This window comes from Cherax quadricarinatus, chromosome 66, assembly GCF_038502225.1.
Source record: "Cherax quadricarinatus isolate ZL_2023a chromosome 66, ASM3850222v1, whole genome shotgun sequence".
Taxonomy (NCBI): domain Eukaryota; kingdom Metazoa; phylum Arthropoda; class Malacostraca; order Decapoda; family Parastacidae; genus Cherax; species Cherax quadricarinatus.
In genome coordinates, this window is record NC_091357.1 from 5,031,016 (window position 1) to 5,053,738 (window position 22,723).

Genomic DNA, 22,723 nt, shown 5'->3' on the forward strand with positions numbered 1-22,723 from the left:
GGACTCGCTTGACATGATTTTTAAGCGCCACCCATTTCATGATTTGTTTGCAATCTCGTTGATATGGTTTTGTGAGTCTTGAAATAGAATGATGGGTTATTCCCTCCCACTCCAAAAACAAAGCATACCAGACAATTTTATCTTTTTTTCTAATTCTTACAGAAACATCGTGCAAGGAATAACCTTGATTTTATTGTATGAGGGACTTTTCTTTTTATTTGGCTAAAAAAAAAAATAACCTCCCACATATAGCCCACTATAGTGCTGAAATATCACTGAAAATTTATGAAACTTCAGGAATAAGTTAAAATACTGTGACTACAACACTAAAACTACCCCACAGGTTAGAAATAGAGAATGGACAATATTTAAATTCTTCATCAGTGGTCCAGGAATGACCAAAATAAAATCCAGTTTTTAAGTTTATTATTATTATTAATACATCAGCCATTTCCCAACAAAATGATATTAATTACATGTTTCAGGGAGCTAAGTCAATTACAACATTTGAGATCCTGCCACAGCCGCCACCTTCCCGTGGACGTGACAATCCATGGCCAACGTTTCCCAGGGTATTCAAGGTGGACTATGGACATGAAGAAGTGAAGATGAAGTTTGGACGTGACCCTAGAGAATACAGCGTACTTACAAAGGTTTGTCGAAAATCCTGAAAGTATATGAAAGGAAAGAATGAGGAGTTATAATTCCAAATGCATACAGCTCCTCCATCACAAATCCTGCATCATTGGGACCTGTACTGTGCTGGATTACTGAGTTTGCCAGATTAGGTTAGAATACGGTGGTACCTCGGGATACAAACAGCTCAAAACATGAAAAATTATGTAAGTGTGTATTTATGTAAGTGCTTTTGTAAGTGTATGTTTGGGGGTCTGAAATGGATTAATCTAATTTACATAATTCCTTATAGGAACAAATACGAATTAAATTCGTATCCTGAACGAATTAAATTTATATCCCGAGGTACCACTGTACACTTGATAAAATTAACCAACTTGACTTGCACAAAGTTCATTGAACAACAGCAAAAATTGAACATTTCCGCTACTTTGAGCTCAGTTTCAAGGTACTTTTCATCGTGAAACCCATTAAAATCATATCTATTTCTGTAATAAGTCTTCCATTCTATCAAATGAGAGAAAAAAAAACGAGAATACAACCATAAAAACCATACGAAAATATACCGCAAAGAGGCAGCTATTGGCTGAGAAGTGAACTCCCTTATTTATCGTCCTTTTTTTTTTTTCTTTCTTTCATTTTTGGTGTACATTAAGAAGCATCTTTCCATCATACATTGTCCAAGTTTCAATAAGATAGCCCAACAAACAACTGAGAAAAAAAAAATATTAACCAAAAATCATATGTGGCAAGCCCAAGCTAGGTGCTGGAAATAAGTCACTTTGTGTGTACTCACCTATTTGTACTCGCCTATTTGTGGTTGCAGGGGTCGAGTAACAGCTCCTGGCCCCGCCTCTTCGCTGATTGCTACTAGGTCCTCTCTCTCCCTGCCCCATGAGCTCTATCATACTTTGCCTTAAAACTATGTATGGTTCCCGCCTCCACTACGTCACTTTATAGGCTATTCCACGGCCTGACTACTCTATGACTGAAGAAATACTTCCTAACATCCCTTTGATTCATCTGAATCTTCAACTTCCAATTGTGACCTCTTGTGTCTGTGTCCCTTCTCTGGAACATCCCGTCTTTGTCCACCTTGTCTATTCCGTGCAGTATTTTATATGTCGGTATCATGTCTCCCCTGACCCTCCTGTCCTCCAGTGTCGTCAGGCCGATTTCCCTCAACCTTTCTTCATAGGACTAGTCTTGTTGCAAACCTTTGCATTTTCTCTAATTTCTTGACGTGCTTGACTAGGTGTGGATACCAAACTGGAGCTGCATACTCCAGTATGGGCCTGACGTAAATGGTATAGAGTCTTAAAAGAATCCTTACTGAGGTATCGGAACGCTATCAGTAGGTTTGCCAGGCGCCCGTATGCTGCAGCAGTTATCTGATTGATGTGCGCCTCAGGAGATATTCTTGGTGTTATACTCGCCCCCAGATCTTTTTCCTTGAGTGAGGTTTGCAGTCTTTGGCCATCTAAACTATATTGTGTCTGCGGTCTTCTTTGCCCTTCCCCAATCTTCATGACTTTGCATTTGGCAGGCAGGGTTAAATTCAAGGAGCCAGTTGCTGGACCAGGCTTGTAGCCTGTCCAGGTCTCTTTGTAGTCCTGCCTGATCCTCATCCGATTTGTGTGTTATTGTGTGTGTGTGGTGTGTTAATTTGTGTGTGTGTGTTAATGTGTGTGTGTACACTCGCCTAATTGTGGTTGCAGGGGTCGAGACTCGGCTCCTGGCCCCACCTCTTCACTGATCACTACTGGATCCTCTCTCTCTCTGCTTCCTGAGCTTTGTCATACCTCTTCTTAAAACTATGTATGGTTCCTGCCTCCACTACTTCACTTGCTAGGCTATTCCACTTGCTGACAACTCTGACTGAAGAAATACTTCCTAACGTCCCTGTGACTCGTCTGAGTCTTCAGCTTCCAGTTGTGACCCCTTGTCCCTGTGTCCCCTCTCTGGAACATCCTATCTCTGTCCACCTTGTCTATTCCCTGCAGTATCTTGTATGTCGTATGTGTGTGTTAATGTGTGTGTGTTAATGTGTGTGTGTGTGTTAATGTGTGTGTGTGTGTTAATGTGTGTGTGTGTTAATGTGTGTGTGTGTTAATGTGTGTGTGTGTTAATGTGTGTGTGTGTTAATGTGTGTGTGTGTTAATGTGTGTGTGTGTTAATGTGTGTGTGTGTTAATGTGTGTGTGTGTTAATGTGTGTGTGTGTTAATGTGTGTGTGTGTTATTGTGTGTGTGTGTGTTATTGTGTGTGTGTGTTATTGTGTGTGTGTGTGTTATTGTGTGTGTGTGTGTTATTGTGTGTGTTATTGTGTGTGTGTGTGTGTTATTGTGTGTGTGTGTGTGTGTGTTATTGTGTGTGTGTGTGTGTTAATGTGTGTGTGTGTGTTAATGTGTGTGTGTGTGTTAATGTGTGTGTGTGTGTTAATGTGTGTGTGTGTTAATGTGTGTGTGTGTGTTAATGTGTGTGTGTGTTTTTGTGTGTGTGTGTGTGTGTGTGTGTTATTGTGTGTGTGTGTTATTGTGTGTGTGTGTTATTGTGTGTGTGTGTTATTGTGTGTGTGTGTTATTGTGTGTGTGTGTTATTGTGTGTGTGTGTTATTGTGTGTGTGTGTTATTGTGTGTGTGTGTTATTGTGTGTGTTATTGTGTGTGTTATTGTGTGTGTGTTATTGTGTGTGTGTTATTGTGTGTGTGTTATTGTGTGTGTGTTATTGTGTGTGTTATTGTGTGTGTGTTATTGTGTGTGTGTTATTGTGTGTGTGTTATTGTGTGTGTGTTATTGTGTGTGTTATTGTGTGTGTGATTGTATGTTGTTGCGTGTGTTGTTGTGTGTGTGGATCTTCTTTCAACAAACCGGCCGTATCCTACCGAGACAATTTATACAAGAGAAGGGGTTACTAGCCCCTTGCCCCCGGCATTTTAAGATAAGATAAGATTTCGTTCGGATTTTTAACCCCGGAGGGTTAGCCACCCAGGATAACCCAAGAAAGTCAGTGCGTCATCGAGGAGTGTCTGTCTTATTTCCATTGGGGTCCTTAATCTTGTCCCCCAGGATGCGACCCACACCAGTCGACTAACACCCAGGTACCTATTTGCTGCTAGGTGAACAGGACAACAGGTGTAAGGAAACGTGTCAAAATGTTTCCACCCGCCGGGAATCGAACCCGGGCCCTCCGTGTGTGAAGCGGGAGCTTTAGCCACCAGGCCACCGGGCCACCTATTAGTCGTCTCTTACAACACGCATGGCTTTCGGAGAAAGAATTCTGTTCCACTTCCCCATGGAGATGAGAGGAAATTAACAAGAACAAGAACTAGAAAGAAAATAGCAGAAAACCCAGAGGGGTGTGTATAAATATGTTTGTATATGTATGTGTAGTGTGACCTAGATCTTCTAAAGCCCAATTGATAGTTATGGAAAATGTTGTTGTCATTAAGGTACTTAACTACTTGAGAGTACACCGCCCTCTCTAGAATTTTGGATATTATACTGAGTATACTAACAGACCTGTAGTTGCTTACATCAGACCTGCTATTTTTCTTGAAGATAGGAGTAACTCTGGCCTCCTTGAACCCATCCAGTGCGGTATTAGTGGTGATGGATAGATTTATTATGTGAGCAATAGGGACTGACAGTAAGTGTAAGTAGAAGTAGCAAGACGTACCTGAAATCTTGCATGTTTATGAGACAGAAAAAAGGACACCAGCAATCCTACCATCATGTAAAACAATTATAGGTTTTCATTTTACTCATTTTACTCAGTAGTACCTCCCTGGGCGGAGTGAATGGAGGCGAATGGTATTTGGGACCTGACGAGCTGCTGGAGTGTTAGTAGGGTAATATTTACTGAAGAGATTCAGGGAAACCGGTTAGTTTTATATCGCCAGACTTGAGTCCTGGAAATGGGAAGTACAATGCCCGCACTTTAAAGGAGGGGTTTGGGATATTGGCAGTTTGGAGGGATATGTTGTGTATCTTTATATGTATATACTTCTAAACTGTTGTATTCTGAGTACCTCTGCAAAAACAGTGATTATGTGTGAGTGAGGTGAAAGTGTTGAATGATGAAAGTATTTTGTTTTTGGGGATTTTCTTTTTGGGTCACCCTGCCTTGGTGGAAGACAGCCGACTTGTTAAAAAAAAATTCTTGACCAGTATGCGTACCTAAATAATGTATATTAGAGCTGATTTCCTCTATTCTGCTTATTACAATATACAGCACACTACTGTATAAACATTTAAAAATATGTATACATATACTAGAAATGTTATAAGTAGTGCAAAGGTGACATTAAAACAAAGACAGATGGTTGACTCAAACCCACTACCATTATAATATGCTCCTTACTTAGCAACGAATTCGTTTACCGACATGATCTTAGAAGCAGAACTCCGTCGTTAAGTGAGGAAAGGCTGTATATATTTTTTATGGCCGAGTGCATAGTGATATACTGGATCAGTGCTTTGTAAATGTCAGTTACTACAAGGAAATTTAGCCATTCTAATTATGCATGTGTGTACTGTAGAACAAATATGAATGTTGTATTATAATTTTTGAGAGGTACATTATAATAGTGTAGTTACATCATTATGCAGAGTATGTTCAGCTCTTGTCATCTTTTCTTTACAGGAGTTCCTTGATGATGGGACCGGGAAAGTTGCAGGTGTGCGTACTGTGAAGGTAGAATGGACAAAGGATGCGAATGGCAGATGGAAGATGGATGAAGTTGAGGGATCTGAGAAGGTAAAATGATAATTTGACACTTGGGGGTAAACCTGTTTTTTACTAGGTATTTTCAGATTAGTGGTGATGTACAGTACTATATAGATACGTATATATGGATATCTAACCCTCAACCCTGTGTTAATAATTCTCAACCAAGGATCATATAAGAATTCAGAGGAAGGGAGGGAAGGGGTTAGGATCCAGATGATTAATGCCTATTATTTTACTACTAGCTTTTTCATGAAGTGTAAAGAATTACAAGAAATTTTTTTTACCTTAATATTGTCATTATTTTGTTTCAATGATTTACAGATTTACAAGGCTGACCTGGTACTATTGGCAATGGGTTTCTTGGGACCTGAACGTTACATTATTAATGAGCTAGAGATGGAACAAGATCCTCGCTCCAACATTTCTACACCAGAAAACAAATATTCTACGAGTGTTGACAAAGTCTTTGCTGCAGGAGGTATGTAATTAATAAAGAATGATGGTATAATGTCAGGAAACAGGACAGGTGTTTCCCAATGCAGGTCTTAGTCATACGATGACCTGCAGCTGGAGCTTGTGGTCATCTGACAGGTCTTCTGCTGGCTTATGGTTACGATTCTATTTCCAATAAAGACTGAGTATTAATCTGTACATTTATATAAAAATCATAGGCCATTGAATACATTAGTAGTTAGACATGGAAGCCCTCCAACTTTTTTTTTTTTTTACACAGGGTTTGACAAGGTTAGGTTAAGGATCATTGGTTACCTAGTTAAATGGGTTGTCTCCTGTTAAATTGAAAATACCATTTTATTCATCATATTTTGCTGCACTTGTGACAAAAAAAATTTGCAGTGTGTGTTAATAACTTCTGATACTGAAGTATGAATGCAGAAAAAAACTGGTTACTGTGCTGCATTATAAGGTAAAGTAAATATCCTTGAATATACTGTTTACTTTTATTAGCTCAACAGCTATCTCTTGCCAAGGCAGGGTGACCCAAAGAAAACATTCACCATCATTCATTCAATTGCTGTCTTGCCAAAAGTGTGATAGCATCACAATTCAGATTTTCCTCTGATTGCAACATCCCTACCCTTCCTTTAGAGTGCAAGCACTCCCCTTCACACCTACAGGGCTTGACATTCTGTTCACTTTTCGAGAACTGGCATCAACACTGACTGATAATCTACAGCAGCCAGACCTGATGACACATATTAGTGTACTTAAACACATACCACAACACTTGCCTGTGTCCTACAACTGTTTGACCAAGCCATACCATGGGCAGGGATTGAACTCGTGGTGAGTGAGTCCTAAAACTCCAGGACAGTGCATAAGCCACTTGGCTAGGTGACTACAATATGATTCATCCAACTAGGTATATATATACACCATAGAGAGGTTAGCACTGGCCCCACGGTGACTACAGGTAGGGTTTAAGGCACTTTTTCCTTTGAGCCAAAATTGAAATAGTTCTAGTTTAACAGATCAGGTACCATTGAAATGATTCTTTCTATTATAGACCTGTAGCTCATACCAGCACTTTTTGAAAGTTGCTAGAACACTTGTCAATAAGCATCTTATTCTTAGCATTTAAAAAACTGAAATGCATCTTCCCATTAATCCATTTTCTGAAAAGGGTGCTCAACTGTTGACCCCCCACTTCTCCAACTCAATACATTCCTTCACAATGCTTTTGCAGAGACCTTTCAGTTACCATCTTTTCTAGCCTGGAAAAAAATAAAGATACTACCTAGCATTACAATATTTCCTCGCAGGTGCATGCCCAAGGCATTCGAGGCAGACTTCCTTTTTTTTGCTTTACTACTGTCAAAAAAGACACTTCAGAGGTGAAGTAAATGATCACCTTTCTCCAGATTTTGTAAAGACTGAAGCATACCACATGGGTGTGTTCTTGGTATGCTATATTCCTGATAGTAATAAACTCCTGATGCTGCAGGTGTATGGTGTAGGAGGTAGGCTACTGAAAGCAGTGAAGAGTTTTTACGAGGATAGTGAGGCTCAAGTTAGAGTATGTAGGAAAGAGGGAAATTATTTCCCAGTAAAAGTAGGCCTTAGACAAGGATGTGTGATGTCACCGTGGTTGTTTAATATATTTATAGATGGGGTTGTAAGAGAAGTAAATGCGAGGGTTTTGGCAAGAGGCGTGGAGTTAAAAGATAAAGAATCACACATAACGTGGGAGTTGTCACAGTTGCTCTTTGCTGATGACACTGTGCTCTTGGGAGATTCTGAAGAGAAGTTGCAGAGATTGGTGGATGAATTTGGTAGGGTGTGCAAAAGAAGAAAATTAAAAGTGAATACAGGAAAGAGTAAGGTAATGAGGATAACAAAAAGATTAGGTGATGAAAGATTGGATATCAGATTGGAGGGAGAGAGTATGGAGGAGGTGAATGTATTCAGATATTTGGGAGTGGACATGTCAGCGGATGGGTCTATGAAAGATGAGGTGAATCATAGAATTGATGAGGGGTAAAGGGTGAGTGGTGCACTTAGGAGTCTGTGGAGACAAAGAACTTTGTCCTTGGAGGCAAAGAGGGGAATGTATGAGAGTATAGTTTTACTAATGCTCTTATATGGGTGTGAAGCATGGGTGATGAATGTTGCAGCAAGGAGAAGGCTGGAGGCAGTGGAGATGTCATGTCCAAGGGCAATGTGTGGTGTGAATATAATGCAGAGAATTCGTAGTTTGGAAGTTAGGAGGAGGTGCGGGATTACCAAAACTGTTGTCCAGAGGGCTGAGGAAGGGTTGTTGAGGTGGTTCGGACATGTAGAGAGAATGGAGTGAAACAGAATGACTTCAAGAGTGTATCAGTCTGTAGTGGAAGGAAGGGGGGGTAGGGGTTGGCCTAGGAAAGGTTGGAGGGAGGGGGTAAAGGAGGTTTTGTGTGCGAGGGGCTTGGACTTCCAGCAGGCATGCGTGAGCGTGTTTGATAGGAGAGAATGGAGACAAATGGTTTTTAATACTTGACGTGCTGTTGGAGTGTGAGCAAAGTAACATTTATGAAGGGATTCAGGGAAACCGGCAGGCCAGACTTGAGTCCTGGAGATGGGAAGTACAGTGCCCGCACTCTGAAGGACGGGTGTTAATGTTGCAGTTTAAAAACTGTAGTGTAAAGCACCCTTCTGGCAAGACAGTGATGGAGTGAATGATGGTGAAAGTTTTTCTTTTTTGGGCCACCCTGCCTTGGTGGGAATCGGCCATCGTGATAAAAAAAAAAAAATAATAATAAACTCCTCTCAGTCCTTCACACAGGTGTCTGGTTGTCCTCATTTGTAGATGATTGTGATCCCTGTGGAACATTTTATGCCCATTCTTCAGCACATTATAGACTGTGCAATCAACTAGATCACTTCTCATGGTGTCAGGCTTTATATTGCCAAATGTGTATGAGGCACCCAGTCATCATGTACCCTACTGTTTGTATGGCTCCCCAATCTCAGTTTATACTACTGTTAAATTTCTAGACTATTCATGACCTCATTTTATATTCTGATCATTTTGCAGTTATCTCTAAACAACTTGGCAACTGTTGGCAACATAAATTACATTGTCAAACTTTGTTTGGGTTTGTGGTCACCTCATCGCTGTAGTGTTTAGGAAACTACACTATCCCAGCTATGTGTTCAATACACTAAGCTTATTCATTGGTATCTCTTGGAGAAACACTCGGCACTGCTGTGTGAGAATTGTTGTCAGTTCACCATCTCTTAATAGATTGTCATATCTGTCAGCAGGCATGCAGAATTTACCTCTGGCATTGTGATCTCCCTAATTCACTTACTTTATCTGACTTCCTCACTGACAGCCCCACCTTTGATGCAGACTCCCTCTTTGACTTTTTGTCAGCAACTGCTTTATTACACAAATTTGATTATATGTTCTCCCCTCTACCCTTACTAACCCTGCCTCTTGCATACATATAATCCTTGCTGCTCTCCGATCTTCACATATTTCATCTTTAGCACATCTGACCCTGCAGCACTGTATGACCCTTGTGAGTTTAGTACTTCATTTTGATTGTAGTAATAATACAACACAGAATTATATATATTTATATTATCACACTGGCTGATTCCCACCAAGGCAGGGTGGCCCGAAAAAGAAAAACTTTCACCATCATTCACTCCATCACTGTCTTGCCAGAAGGGTGCTTTACACTACAGTTTTTAAACTGCAACATTAACACCCCTCCTTCAGAGTGCAGGCACTGTACTTCCCATCTCCAGGACTCAAGTCCGGCCTGCCAGTTTCCCTGAACCCCTTCATGAATGTTACTTTGCTCACACTCCAACAGCACGTCAAGTATTAAAAACCATTCGTCTCCATTCACTCCTATCAAACAGGCTCACGCACGCCTGCTGGAAGTCCAAGCCCCTCGCACACAAAACCTCCTTTACCCCCTACCTCCAACCTTTCCTAGGCCGACCCCTGCCCCGCCTTCCTTCCACTACAGACTGATACACTCTTGTAGTCATTCTGTTTCGCTCCATTCTCTCTACATGTCCAAACCACCTCAGCCCTCTGGACAACAGTTTTGGTAATCCCGCACCTCCTCCTAACTTCCAAACTACGAATTCTCTGCATTATATTCACACCACACATTGCCCTCAGACATGACACCTCCACTGCCTCCAGCCTTCTCCTTGCTGCAACATTCATCACCCACGCTTCACACCCATATAAGAGCGTTGGTAAAACTATACTCTCATATACGTATTCCCCTCTTTGCCTCCAAGGACAAAGTTCTTTGTCTCCACAGACTCCCAAGTGCACCACTCACCCTTTTCTCCTCATCAATTCTATGATTCACCTCATCTTTCATAGACCCATCCGCTGACACGTCCACTCCCAAATATCTGAATACATTCACCTCCTCCATACTCTCTCCATCCAATCTGATATCCAATCTTTCATCACCTAATATTTTTGTTATCCTCATAACCTTACTCTTTCCTGTATTCACTTTTAATTTTCTTCTTTTGCACACCCTACCAAATTCATCCACCAATCTCTGCAACTTCTCTTCAGAATCTCCCAAGAGCACAGTGTCATCAGCAAAGAGCAACTGTGACAACTCCCACTTTGTGTGATTCTTTATCTTTTAACTCCACGCCTCTTGTCAAGACCCTCGCATTTCTTCTCTTACAACCCCATCTATAAATATATTAAACAACCACGGTGACATCACACATCCTTGTCTAAGGCCTACTTTTACTGGGAAATAATTTCCCTCTTTCCTATGTACTCTAACTTGTGCCTCACTATCCTCGTAAAAACTCTTCACTGCTTTCAGTAACCTACCTCCTACACCATACACCTGCAACATCTGCCACATTGCCCCCCTATCTACCCTGTCATACACCTTTTCCAAATCCATAAATGCCACAAAGACCTCTTTAGCCTTATCTAAATACTGTTCACTTACATGTTTCACTATAAACACCTGGTCCACACACCCCCTACCTTTCCTAAAGCCTCCTTGTTCATCTGCTATCCTATTCTCCGTCTTACTTTTAATTCTTTCAATAATAACTCTACCATACACTTTACCAGGTATACTCAACAGACTTATCCCCCTATAATTTTTGCACTCTCTTTTGTCCCCTTTGCCTTTATACAAAGGAACCATGCATGCTCTCTGCCAATCCCTAGGTACCTTACCCTCTTCCATACATTTATTAAATAATTGCACCAACCACTCCAAAACTATATCCCCACCTGCTTTTAACATTTCTATCTTTATCCCATCAATCCCGGCTGCCTTACCCCCTTTCATTTTACCTACTGCCTCACGAACTTCCCCCACACTCACAACTGGCTCTTCCTCACTCCTACAAGATGTTATTCCTCCTTGCCCTATACACGAAATCACAGCTTCCCTATCTTCATCAACATTTAACAATTCCTCAAAATATTCCCTCCATCTTCCCAATACCTCTAACTCTCCATTTAATAACTCTCCTCTCCTATTTTTAACTGACAAATCCATTTGTTCTCTAGGCTTCCTTAACTTGTTAATCTCACTCCAAAACTTTTTCATATTTTCAACAAAATTTGTTGATAACATCTCACCCACTCTCTCATTTGCTCTCTTTTTACATTGCTTCACCACTCTCTTAACCCCTCTCTCTTTTTCTCCTTATACTCTTCCCTCCTTGCATCACTTCTACTTTGTAAAAACTTCTCATATGCTAACTTTTTCTCCCTTACTACTCTCTTTACATCATCATTCCACCAATCGCTCCTCTTCCCTCCCGCACCCACTTTCCTGTAACCACAAACTTCTGCTGAACACTCCAACACTACATTTTTAAACCTACCCCATACCTCTTCAACCCCATTGCCTATGCTCTCATTAGCCCATCTATCCTCCAATAGCTGTTTATATCTTACCCTAACTGCCTCCTCTTTTAGTTTATAAACCTTCACCTCTCTCTTCCCTGATGCTTCTATTCTCCTTGTATTCCATCTACCTTTTACTCTCAGTGTAGCTACAACTAGAAAATGATCTGATATATCTGTGGCCCCTCTATAAACATGTACATCCTGAAGCCTACTCAACTGTCTTTTATCTACCAATACATAATCCAACAAACTACTGTCATTTCGCCCTACATCATATCTTGTATACTTATTTATCCTCTTTTTCTTAAAATATGTATTACCTATAACTAAACCCCTTTCTATACAAAGTTCAATCAAAGGGCTCCCATTATCATTTACACCTGGCACCCAAACTTACCTACCACACCCTCTCTAAAAGTTTCTCCTACTTTAGCATTCAGGTCCCCTACCACAATACTCTCTCACTTGGTTCAAAGGCTCCTATACATTCACTTAACATCTCCCAAAATCTCTCTCTCTCCTCTGCATTCCTTTCTTCTCCAGGTGCATACACGCTTATTATGACCCACTTCTCGCATCCAACCTTTACTTTAATCCACATAATTCTTGCATTTACACATTCATATTCTCTTTTCTCCTTCCATAACTGATCATTCAACATTATTGCTACCCCTTCCTTTGCTCTAACTCTCTCAGATACTCCAGATTTAATCCCATTTATTTCCCCCCCCCCCGAAACTCCCTTACCCCCTTCAGCTTTGTTTTGCTTAGGGCCAGGACATCCAACTTCTTTTCATTCATAACATCAGCAATCATCTGTTTCTTGTCATCTGCACTACATCCACGCACATTCAAGCATCCCAGTTTTATAAAGTTTTTCTTCTTCTCTTTTTTAGTAAATGTCTACAGGAGAAGGGGTTACTAGCCCATTGCTCCCGGCATTTTAGTCGCCTCATACGACACGCATGGCTTACGGAGGAAAGATTCTTTTCCACTTCCCCATGGACAATAGAAGAAATAAAGAAGAACAAGAGCTATGTAGAAAAAGGAGAAAAACCTAGATGTATGTATATATATATATGCATGTGCGTGTCTGTGAAGTGTGACCAAAGTGTAAGTTGGAGTAGCAAGATATCCCTGTTATCTAGCGTGTTTATGAGACAGAAAAAGACACCAGCAATCCTACCATCATGCAAAACAGTTACAGGTTTCTGTTTCACAGTCATCTGGCAGGACGGTAGTACTTCCCTGGGTGGTTGCTGTCTACCAACCTACTACCATTAATATCATACTTATTTTTCTCAGAAAAATTTCATTGCAAAAATCAAATTCCTCAGCCTCTTTTATTTTTTTTTACTACAAGTTGGATGTCTCCCACCAAGGCAGGGTGACCCAAAAAGAAAGAAAATCCCCAAAAAGAAAATACTTTAATCATCATTCGACACTTTCACCTCACTCATACATAATGTTTTTGCAGAGGTGCCCAGAATACAACAGTTTAGAAGTATACACGTATAAAGATGCACAAAATGTCCCTCCAAACTGCCAATATCCCAAACCCCTCCTTTAAAGTGCAGGCACTGTACTTCCCATTTCCAAGACTCGAGTCCGGCTATATAAAAAAACCGGGTTCCCTGAATCCCTTCACTAAATATTACCCTGCTCACACTCCAACAGCTCATCAGGCCCCAGATACCATTCGTCTCCATTCACTCCTATCTAACACGCTCATGCACGCTTGCTGGAAGTCCAAGCCCCTGGCCCACAAAACCACCTTTACCCCCTCCCTCCAACCTTTTCAAGGACGACCCCCTACCCTGCCTTCCTTCCCCTAGATTTATACGCTTTCCATGTCATTCTACTTTGATCCATTCTTTTTTATAGTACTGATTATTTTCCACCCTGGTATTTGGTGAGAATATTGATAGATTATTAAACGATTATATTTATTTTTACAGACTGTCGACGTGGTCAGTCACTTGTTGTGTGGGCCATCAATGAAGGTCGTCAGGCTGCCCGAGAAATTGATGCTTACCTCATGGAAACTTCTTCACTTCCACTAAGTGGTGGAGTTGTTCAGATCACACAGAAGGGTTAAGTTTTTGGTACACTGATGGAACTGGCTCTTTCTTGAGCGAGTGAAATTTACTGTGACAGAAAGGGGGTCCAACTGTTCTTTTGAATTTGGCACAAGTTACTATTCCTTGAAACTGTTAAGGATAGTGTGTATAATATACTGATCCATTATTAGCTGCTGAGCAGTTATTGAGGGATATTTTTAATAACTTGTATATATGGCACATGAAATTTAATAAATCGAAAATAGAGTATAATTGATATATGAGAGGCAAAGTAATATCACCTCAGGTTAGTGGTGTGATGCTCATAACTGAACCCTTGGGTTTGGTGATGCAGTATGTGTACGTACTTGTAACTGAACATGCCAACCCTGGAAAGGGAAGATCAGTATTTTCCTTTTATTATTGCTGTACATAGTTTATAAAAATTAATGGTGAAATGATGTGTTGTGAGTAACAGGTTGTGTGATATACAAATTTACTTAAACAAATCAAAATATTTGTCGATACCCTTGTAACGAGCAAAGAAAGTAATATACTAAATTTTTTTCAAGTTAATTGTCATGAACTATTAAGCATTAATTTTTTTAAATGTTGTAAATATAATTGCACGTATTAAAGTATTTAAAAAATGCAAGTATCTTGCCATCAAGCGTATTTTATCTTGCTAATAATAATTTACAGTATATATTTGTTGGATTATAATTGCTATTCATTAGACAGCATGAAAAGGAGAGGAAGCTTTGTTTGTGAATAGTCAAGTTAAATGGAACTTTGTATAATTCTATTATGATGTATTTTTTGTTTTTAATACAATATAATGCACAAATTGTATAATATTTCGCACCTGTGTATTTTGTTGATGAATTGTAAAATTGTTGTCTGAGTTATTGATAACAAAATATTCAAGATGTATGAACATGTAAAGTTATTAATGAAAGATGTATAATGTTATTAATGACTAATTATTCAAGATATGTGAACATAGTGAGGTAAAATTGGTTAACATTCCTAAGATTGCAAACACTGGCAGCTAGAAATTAAGGAAATTTACTTGCTGCTTTGACATTCAAAAAGTTATTACAATATTGCGCCATGCATAGAAATTTCAATACATTAGTTCATATGATATTGATAGTATAGAAATAGCAATGAATCTTGATAGTGTATGGTAGTGTACTTAACCCTAGAGAGGTATACATCCAGAAAAACCTTCGTTCTTTATACCCCAGTATGCTCTTCACGGTGAGGACAGATAGTAAAGTATAAAAATTCTAATGAGAATATATTTATATTGAGCAAACTTACAGCAACAAACATTTGAAGTGTGAAGCTTATTATAATAGTTTCATGATGCGCACCCATGGGTTCCTCACTAGGGTTAGCATTACTCGTATTTCGTGATTTGTTTCTATTAATCATATTCCAGTATTAGACATTAATTGCATTTTCCCAGTGCTGCAAGTGTTAAATATTCTGTATAATATATTTACATCATGCAATGTGGTCTTGGGAATTTGCTATCATCTGCTACTGATTTTATATATATATATATATATATATATATATATTTTTTTTTTAAGAAAGTTCTGTGGAAAACTAGACATATCATTGGCAGTTGAGGTACTGAATAGCAGCTGCCTTTAGTGTGTAGCTCCATTAAGAACAATGAAATTCATTATCAGTGAGGTCCATGTAAAAAGATTTTCTTAAAGAATGTTCTATCACATAAATAGGATACTAAATATTTTTTGTAGTACTGTATACGTAGTATATTAATAATAATGTATATAAAATATTTGCTTTACTGGTGGCTTTATAATGATTTTAAAGTAATACTGTTTATGTATTGTTCATGACATTTTTTTAAACTTGTATGGATAATTTATTCGTTATACAATCATTTATGGATATGAATTTGGGATTAAAAGTTGCTTGAAAGACTTTATATAGGTCAAATTTGTTACTGCAATAAAGTTAAAAATGAAAGATTTCACTTTAATTCTTAAAATGCATTTAAAGGGCTTAGAGATGATATATATCATCAAAAGTACATTGACACTTATTACTGAAATATAACTAATTTAAGAACATCTTTAATATTACCATTATTCACAAGATGGTGAAATTTAGGTATGACATATATATGAATGCATGTATGTGTATATACATGAATGCATAATGCATGCATTCATTCATTCATTCATTCACAGTCATTCAGGGCTCCTTATACAAAACAGGTAAGGCCCAGCTTGGAGTATGCAGCACCATTATAGAACCCACCTGAGAGGAAGCACGTTATACTGGAGAAAGTGCAGAAGTGTGCAGCGAGGCTTGTTCCAAAGTTAGGCATGAGCTGTGAGGCAAGGCTAATGGAATTGAACCTGGTGATATTTGAGGACAGAAAAAAACAGGGAAGATACAACATGCAAAATACTCGGTGAAATTGCTAGGGTAGACAGAGACATGATGTTGGAAAGGAGAACAATGGGAACTTGGGACACAGCTGGAAGTTACACAGAGGAGCCATATGGATGTCCAGAAGTATATCTTCAGTCTCGGGATGGTTGGGAAGTGGAATGATCTGGATGAGGAAAATGGTGCAGTCAGGCTCAATATGTAGTTTTAAGAGCAGGTATGATGGGCCACATGAATCTAAGAGGAAGTGAGTCTGGCAAGTTGAAAGGTGGGCCAGGAGCTAGGACTTGACTTCTACAACCACAAATAGGCAGGTATATACTTGACATACATGCATATATACATAGCATACATGCATACTGTACATACATACATACATACATATAAAAAGGTTTATTTTCTTAATGCTATACCCTTGGTTGAGGGTTTACCTTGATTATAATTTCTTAATGCGAAGTAAGAACTTAAATTATGAGCACCAATTACTTAGGTTCCATTCAAGAAAACATACCAAATTTTGTTGTATTTTAACATTGGTTATGTGTTCTTCAGGTACATTTGAGTTTGTCTTAAGGTATATTTGTGTTGCAGTCTTCAGGTAAATGAGTTTGTCTTAAGGTATATTTGTCATGCTTATATTAATTCTCCTTTTAGGGAGCTGACTTCAGCTCTACCAACTGCATGTGATAGTGATGCCTGGTTAATGAGAAACTCTGTCTTCCATAGTTTATGGTAGATAAGACTAGACAGTTTCTTGATGTCGTAGATGTCACGTAGGTTGTAAACTGTATCTTCGTGTCCTGATTGTCAGAATAAGTGAAACAAGGTAATAAGCAATACTTCTTTCATTCACTGAATAAAAGTGTATAGACTTCATTATATTAAGTTTCATTCAGCTATTAATGTGATAATATCCGTCTACCTAAGAAGTGAATCAGTTTTTGTTTTACACGGACTGTGGTAATAGCTCTTCCTGAAGACTAGGTACTCAATTATTCGAAAAGTAAATATTGAATTACTAGAGAGCTCTGCTCATAATGGATTACTCATATTTTTAAGGTTTGTTATTACTTACATTGTGATAAACCTGGTGGTATATTTCATTGAAAATCCATAATTTCTGTGGTGATGGTATGTCTTGACTTGTTCTTAAGACAGATTGAACTAATATGTATTGTGGCCAATTTTAAATACTTTAGCACCTTGCTTTGGTTGATAAAGGATGTGATGTAAGTAATTTACTTGCCAGTGATCCTAATTTAATAGTAAATCTTCGTTTTAGGTGGAAACCAAGTAAGTAATCAGCCATGGAGAGTGAGTCTGTATCTCACTGCTCAGCATATGTTATTTAAATGTATAAGATACTTTTAGCAAGAGCAAATATTAAAATAGATAATGTTACTTAAATGTATAAGATACTGATAGTAAGAGCATATATTAAAAAGCTAGTTTAATTTAACCTAAATTATCAGCAAAATGATGCTATAGTGCATTTTGTATTTGAGTACATGCTGGTTGTGATAAGCAAAATTGACTTCTTTCTATGTTGTAAACAATAATTTGGCATTTGTGGGTGCATGTGTTGCCACCTCTCAATTCTGCACAGTTTCTATACACTTCAGAATTATAGGTGAGAAAATATTAACCATGGAAGAATATTCTGTATAAATCTAGAAGATAATAATAGACCCACCAGTTGACGTATATTAGACGTGTGTTGTAATTTGTTTACTCTTGAACATCATCAAAAATTGAACATTTCCACTACTTTGAGCTCACTTTCAAGCTACTTTTAGTCTGTAAATCATCTTTATTTCTGTAATATATCTCCCATTCTATCAAATACAGTGGACCCCTGCATAGCGACTTTAATCCGTGCAAGAGGGCTCTTTGTTATGCGAAATGATTGGTATGCGAATGAATTTTCCCCCATAAGAAATAATGGAAATCAAATTAATCCGTGCAAGACACCCAAAAGTATGAAAAAAAAAAATTACCACATGAAATGTTAATTTTAATACACACAAACTGAAAAAGGCATGCACAATTACATGACACTTACTTTTATTGAAGATCTGGTGATGATTGATGGGATGGGAGGAGGGGAGAGAGAGTGTTAGTGTTTAGAAGGGGAATCCCCTTCCATTAAGACTTGAGGTGTCGAGTCCTTTTCTGGGGTTACTTCCCTTCTTCTTTTAATGCCACTAGGACCAGCTTCAGAGTCACTGGACTTCTGTCGCACAACATATCTGTCCATAGTGGCCTGTACCTCTCGTTCCTTTATGACTTCCCTAAAGTGTTTCACAACATTGTCAGTGTACAGGTTGCCAACACGGCTTGCAATAGCTGTGTGAGGGTGATTTTCATCCATGAAGGTTTGCACTTCAAGCCACTTTGCACAGATTTCCTTAATTTTTGTAGTAGGCAACTTCTTCAATTTCTCTCTTCCCCTCCTCTGAACCAGTTTCGTCAGGTCTGGCCTCTTGCTGTTGAAGTTGATCTATCAGCTCATCAGTGGTTAGTTTTTCATTGTCCTCCTCCACCAACTCTTCCACATCCTCCCCACTAACCTCCAACCCCAAGGACTTTCCCAATGCCACAATGGATTCCTCAACTGGCATAATCCTCTCAGGGTTAGCCTCAAACCCTTCAAAATCCCTTTTGTCTACACATTCTGGCCACAGTTTCTTCCAAGCAGAGTTCAAGGTCTTCATAGTCACTCCCTCCCAAGCCTTACCTATAAGGTTTACACAATTGAGGATATTAAAGTGCTCACTCCAAAACTCTCTTAGAGTCAGTTGAGTTTCTGAGGTCACTACAAAGCACCTTTCAAACAGAGCTTTTGTGTACAGTTTTTTGAAGTTTGCAATAACCTGCTGGTCCATGGGCTGCAGGAGAGGAGTGGTATTAGGAGGCAAAAACTTCACCTTAATGAATTTCATGTCCCCATAAAGTCGCTCTGCCACGTCTGTAGGATGACCAGGGGCATTGTCTAACACCAGGAGGCACTTAAGTTCTAATTTCTTTTCAGTTAGGTAATCTTTCACATTGGGGGCAAATGCATGGTGTAACCAGTCATAGAAAAAGTCCCCAGTGACCCATGCCTTACTGTTTGCCCTCCACAGCACACACAAATTCTCCTTGAGGACATTCTTTTGCTTGAACGGTCTGGGAGTTTCAGAGTGATACACTAATAAAGGCTTCACTTTGCAATCACCAGTAGCATTGGAACACATCAACAAAGTAAGCCTGTCTTTCATAGGCTTATGTCCTGGGAGTGCCTTTTCCTCCTCAGTAATGTAGGTCCTGCTTGGCATTTTCTTCCAAAACAGGCCTGTTTCATCACGATTAAACACTTGTTCAGGTTTCAGTCCTTCACTGTCTGTGTACTCCTTGAATTCCTGCACATATTTTTCAGCTGCTTTGTGGTCCGAACTGGCAGTCTCACCATGCCTTATCACACTATGTATGCCACTACGCTTCTTAAATCTCTCAAACCAACCTTTGCTGGCCTTAAATTCACTCACACCATCACTAGTTGCAGGCATTTTTTTAATTAAATCCTCTTGCAACTTCCTAGCCTTTTCGCTTATGATCGCTTGAGAGACTCTATCTCCTGCTAGCTGTTTTTCATTTATCCACACCAATAAGTCTCTCTCAACATCTTCCATCACTTGCGATCTCTGTTTCGAAAACACAGTTAAACCTTTGACAAGAACAGCTTCCTTGATTGCCTTTCTGTTGCCCACAATAGTAGCGATTGTTGATTTGGGTTTCTTGTACAACCTGGCCATGTCGGCGACATGCACTCCACTTTCATACTTATCAATGATCTCTCTCTTCATCTCTATAGTAATTCTCACCCTTATTGCTGTAGGGTTGGCACTAGAAGCTTTCTTGGGGCCCATGGTCACTTATTTGGCAGATAAAATCACCAAAAACACTGTAATAATACGAAATGTTCCGATTGTATGCTTGGATGTTACAGCGGAGGCTGGCTGGTAAACAATGCCACCGACGGCACATGTGAGGCTGGCTAAGGGCGCACATTGGACGCATCCTGGACGAAGAGCGGTGAGCGGGTTTTTGAGCGGTATGCGAGGCAAAATTTTTGCGATAAAAGCGAGCGGTATGTGGATTGTACGTTATGTGATGGCGACGGTATGCGGGGGTCCACTGTAAGACCAAGAAAACAAGAATGCATCCATAAATACCCGATGAAAATACACCTCAGTCACTGTTTTCAACCAAAAACATGGTCAGTTTTTTTTTTTTCCTCTTTCTCCCACAAGATTGGAAGCCTCTAGAATTTTGGTGTAGTATTATGGGACCAACACTAGCTTCAAAGCTGTAATATTACGAGACCGACAATGAAAGGGTTAATGAGAATTTTCTCATTAATCTGAATAATTTATGAAAGCTCTTAAGGAAACAGGTTAATCAGACTTGAGTCCTAGAGGTTGAAAGACAGTGCCTGCATTTGAAGGAAGGGTGGTGATGTAGATTGAAGAGTTAACTGAATTATGATGTAGACATTTCTGATTGCACTGTATGACCCTAGTAGGTTTAGCACTTCCTTTTGATTATAATTATAGCTATCTTGTGGCTATATATTTCTGGTGCTTACCAGGTCAGGCTGTTGTTGCAGGCAGCCTACTGCCCCATGTATCTAGCACAGCCTAGTTGATCTGGCACTTGACAGGCAGTGATTCAGTGGGTTTATTTTACACCACCTATATCTCTAACTCTGGTATGTTCTGGTAGTGTGCAGGTTTGGGACTATGCCTTCCATTATTTTAACTTGTTAATTATGTCTGTCTCCTGTGCTTCAGTGTGTACATGTTCAGTACTTTTTGGGATTCCTAGTGGTTCAAATTCTTTATTGGCTCTATACAGGAAGTATAAATTTTATTTTTTTTCCAGCTTTGATATACATCCTGATTTGAATAGAGCAATCAACACTGAGCAGTATACTCCAAAGGATATTTTTTAACTGTTACCATGCAGTCTTTCTCAAAGAAGTAATAGCCCTTGTGGCTTAGCGCTTCTTTTTGATTATAATAATAATCAAAGAAGTAATCACACTGGACCTTACCCAATTCCCTTGCTTAATAGCAAGCATCTCTTAAGCCCTGTGATAGTTTATGGAAATGTACCTGAATTATTATTTTTTTTTTTTATCACACTGGCCGATTCCCACCAAGGCAGGGTGGCCCGAAAAAGAAAAACTTTCACCATCATTCACTCCATCACTGTCTTGCCAGAAGGGTGCTTTACACTACAGTTTTTAAACTGCAACATTAACACCCCTCCTTCAGAGTGCAGGCACTGTACTTCCCATCTCCAGGACTCAAGTCCGGCCTGCCGGTTTCCCTGAATCCCTTCATAAATGTTACTATGCTCACACTCCAACAGCACGTCAAGTATTAAAAACCATTTGTCTCCATTCACTCCTATCAAACACGCTCATGCATGCCTGCTGGAAGTCCAAGCCCCTCGCACACAAAACCTCCTTTACCCCCTCCCTCCAACCTTTCCTAGGCCAACCCCTACCCCGCCTTCCTTCCACTACAGACTGATACACTCTTGAAGTCATTCTGTTTCGCTCCATTCTCTCTACATGTCCGAACCACCTCAGCAACCCTTCCTCAGCCCTCTGGACAACAGTTTTGGTAATCCTGCACCTCCTCCTAACTTCCAAACTACGAATTCTCTGCATTATATTCACACCACACATTGCCCTCAGACATGACATCTCCACTGCCTCCAGCCTTCTCCTCGCTGCAACATTCATCACCCACGCTTCACACCCATATAAGAGCGTTGGTAAAACTATACTCTCATACATTCCCCTCTTTGCCTCCAAGGACAAAGTTCTTTGTCTCCACAGACTCCTAAGTGCACCACTCACTCTTTTTTCCCTCATCAATTCTATGATTCACCTCATCTTTCATAGACCCATCCGCTGACACGTCCACTCCCAAATATCTGAATACGTTCACCTCCTCCATACTCTCTCCCTCCAATCTGATATTCAATCTTTCATCACCTAATCTTTTTGTTATCCTCATAACCTTACTCTTTCCTGTATTCACCTTTAATTTTCTTCTTTTGCACACCCTACCAAATTCATCCACCAATCTCTGCAACTTCTCTTCAGAATCTCCCAAGAGCACAGTGTCATCAGCAAAGAGCAGCTGTGACAACTCCCACTTTGTGTGTGATTCTTTATCTTTTAACTCCACGCCTCTTGCCAAGACCCTCGCATTTACTTCTCTTACAACCCCATCTATAAATATATTAAACAACCATGGTGACATCACACATCCTTGTCTAAGGCCTACTTTTACTGGGAAAAATTTTCCCTCTTTCCTACATACTCTAACTTGAGCCTCACTATCCTCGTAAAAACTCTTCACTGCTTTCAGTAACCTACCTCCTACACCATACACTTGCAACATCTGCCACATTGCCCCCCTATCCACCCT

At 39.6% G+C, this 22,723-nt stretch overlaps 1 protein-coding gene across 1 annotated transcript in view; it reads left to right on the forward strand.

The window, feature by feature from the left end:
• LOC128704206 (uncharacterized) overlaps positions 1 to 15,393 on the forward strand; it is a 354,653-nt gene extending 339,260 nt beyond the window's left edge. The window contains exons 37-40 of the mRNA XM_070099039.1: positions 486 to 653; positions 5,280 to 5,393; positions 5,688 to 5,844; positions 13,698 to 15,393. Coding sequence (XP_069955140.1) covers positions 486 to 653; positions 5,280 to 5,393; positions 5,688 to 5,844; positions 13,698 to 13,837 — 579 coding nt within the window. The 3' untranslated portion in view covers positions 13,838 to 15,393. The remainder of the gene's footprint in view (positions 1 to 485; positions 654 to 5,279; positions 5,394 to 5,687; positions 5,845 to 13,697) is intronic.
• Positions 15,394 to 22,723: the final 7,330 nt, after the last annotated feature.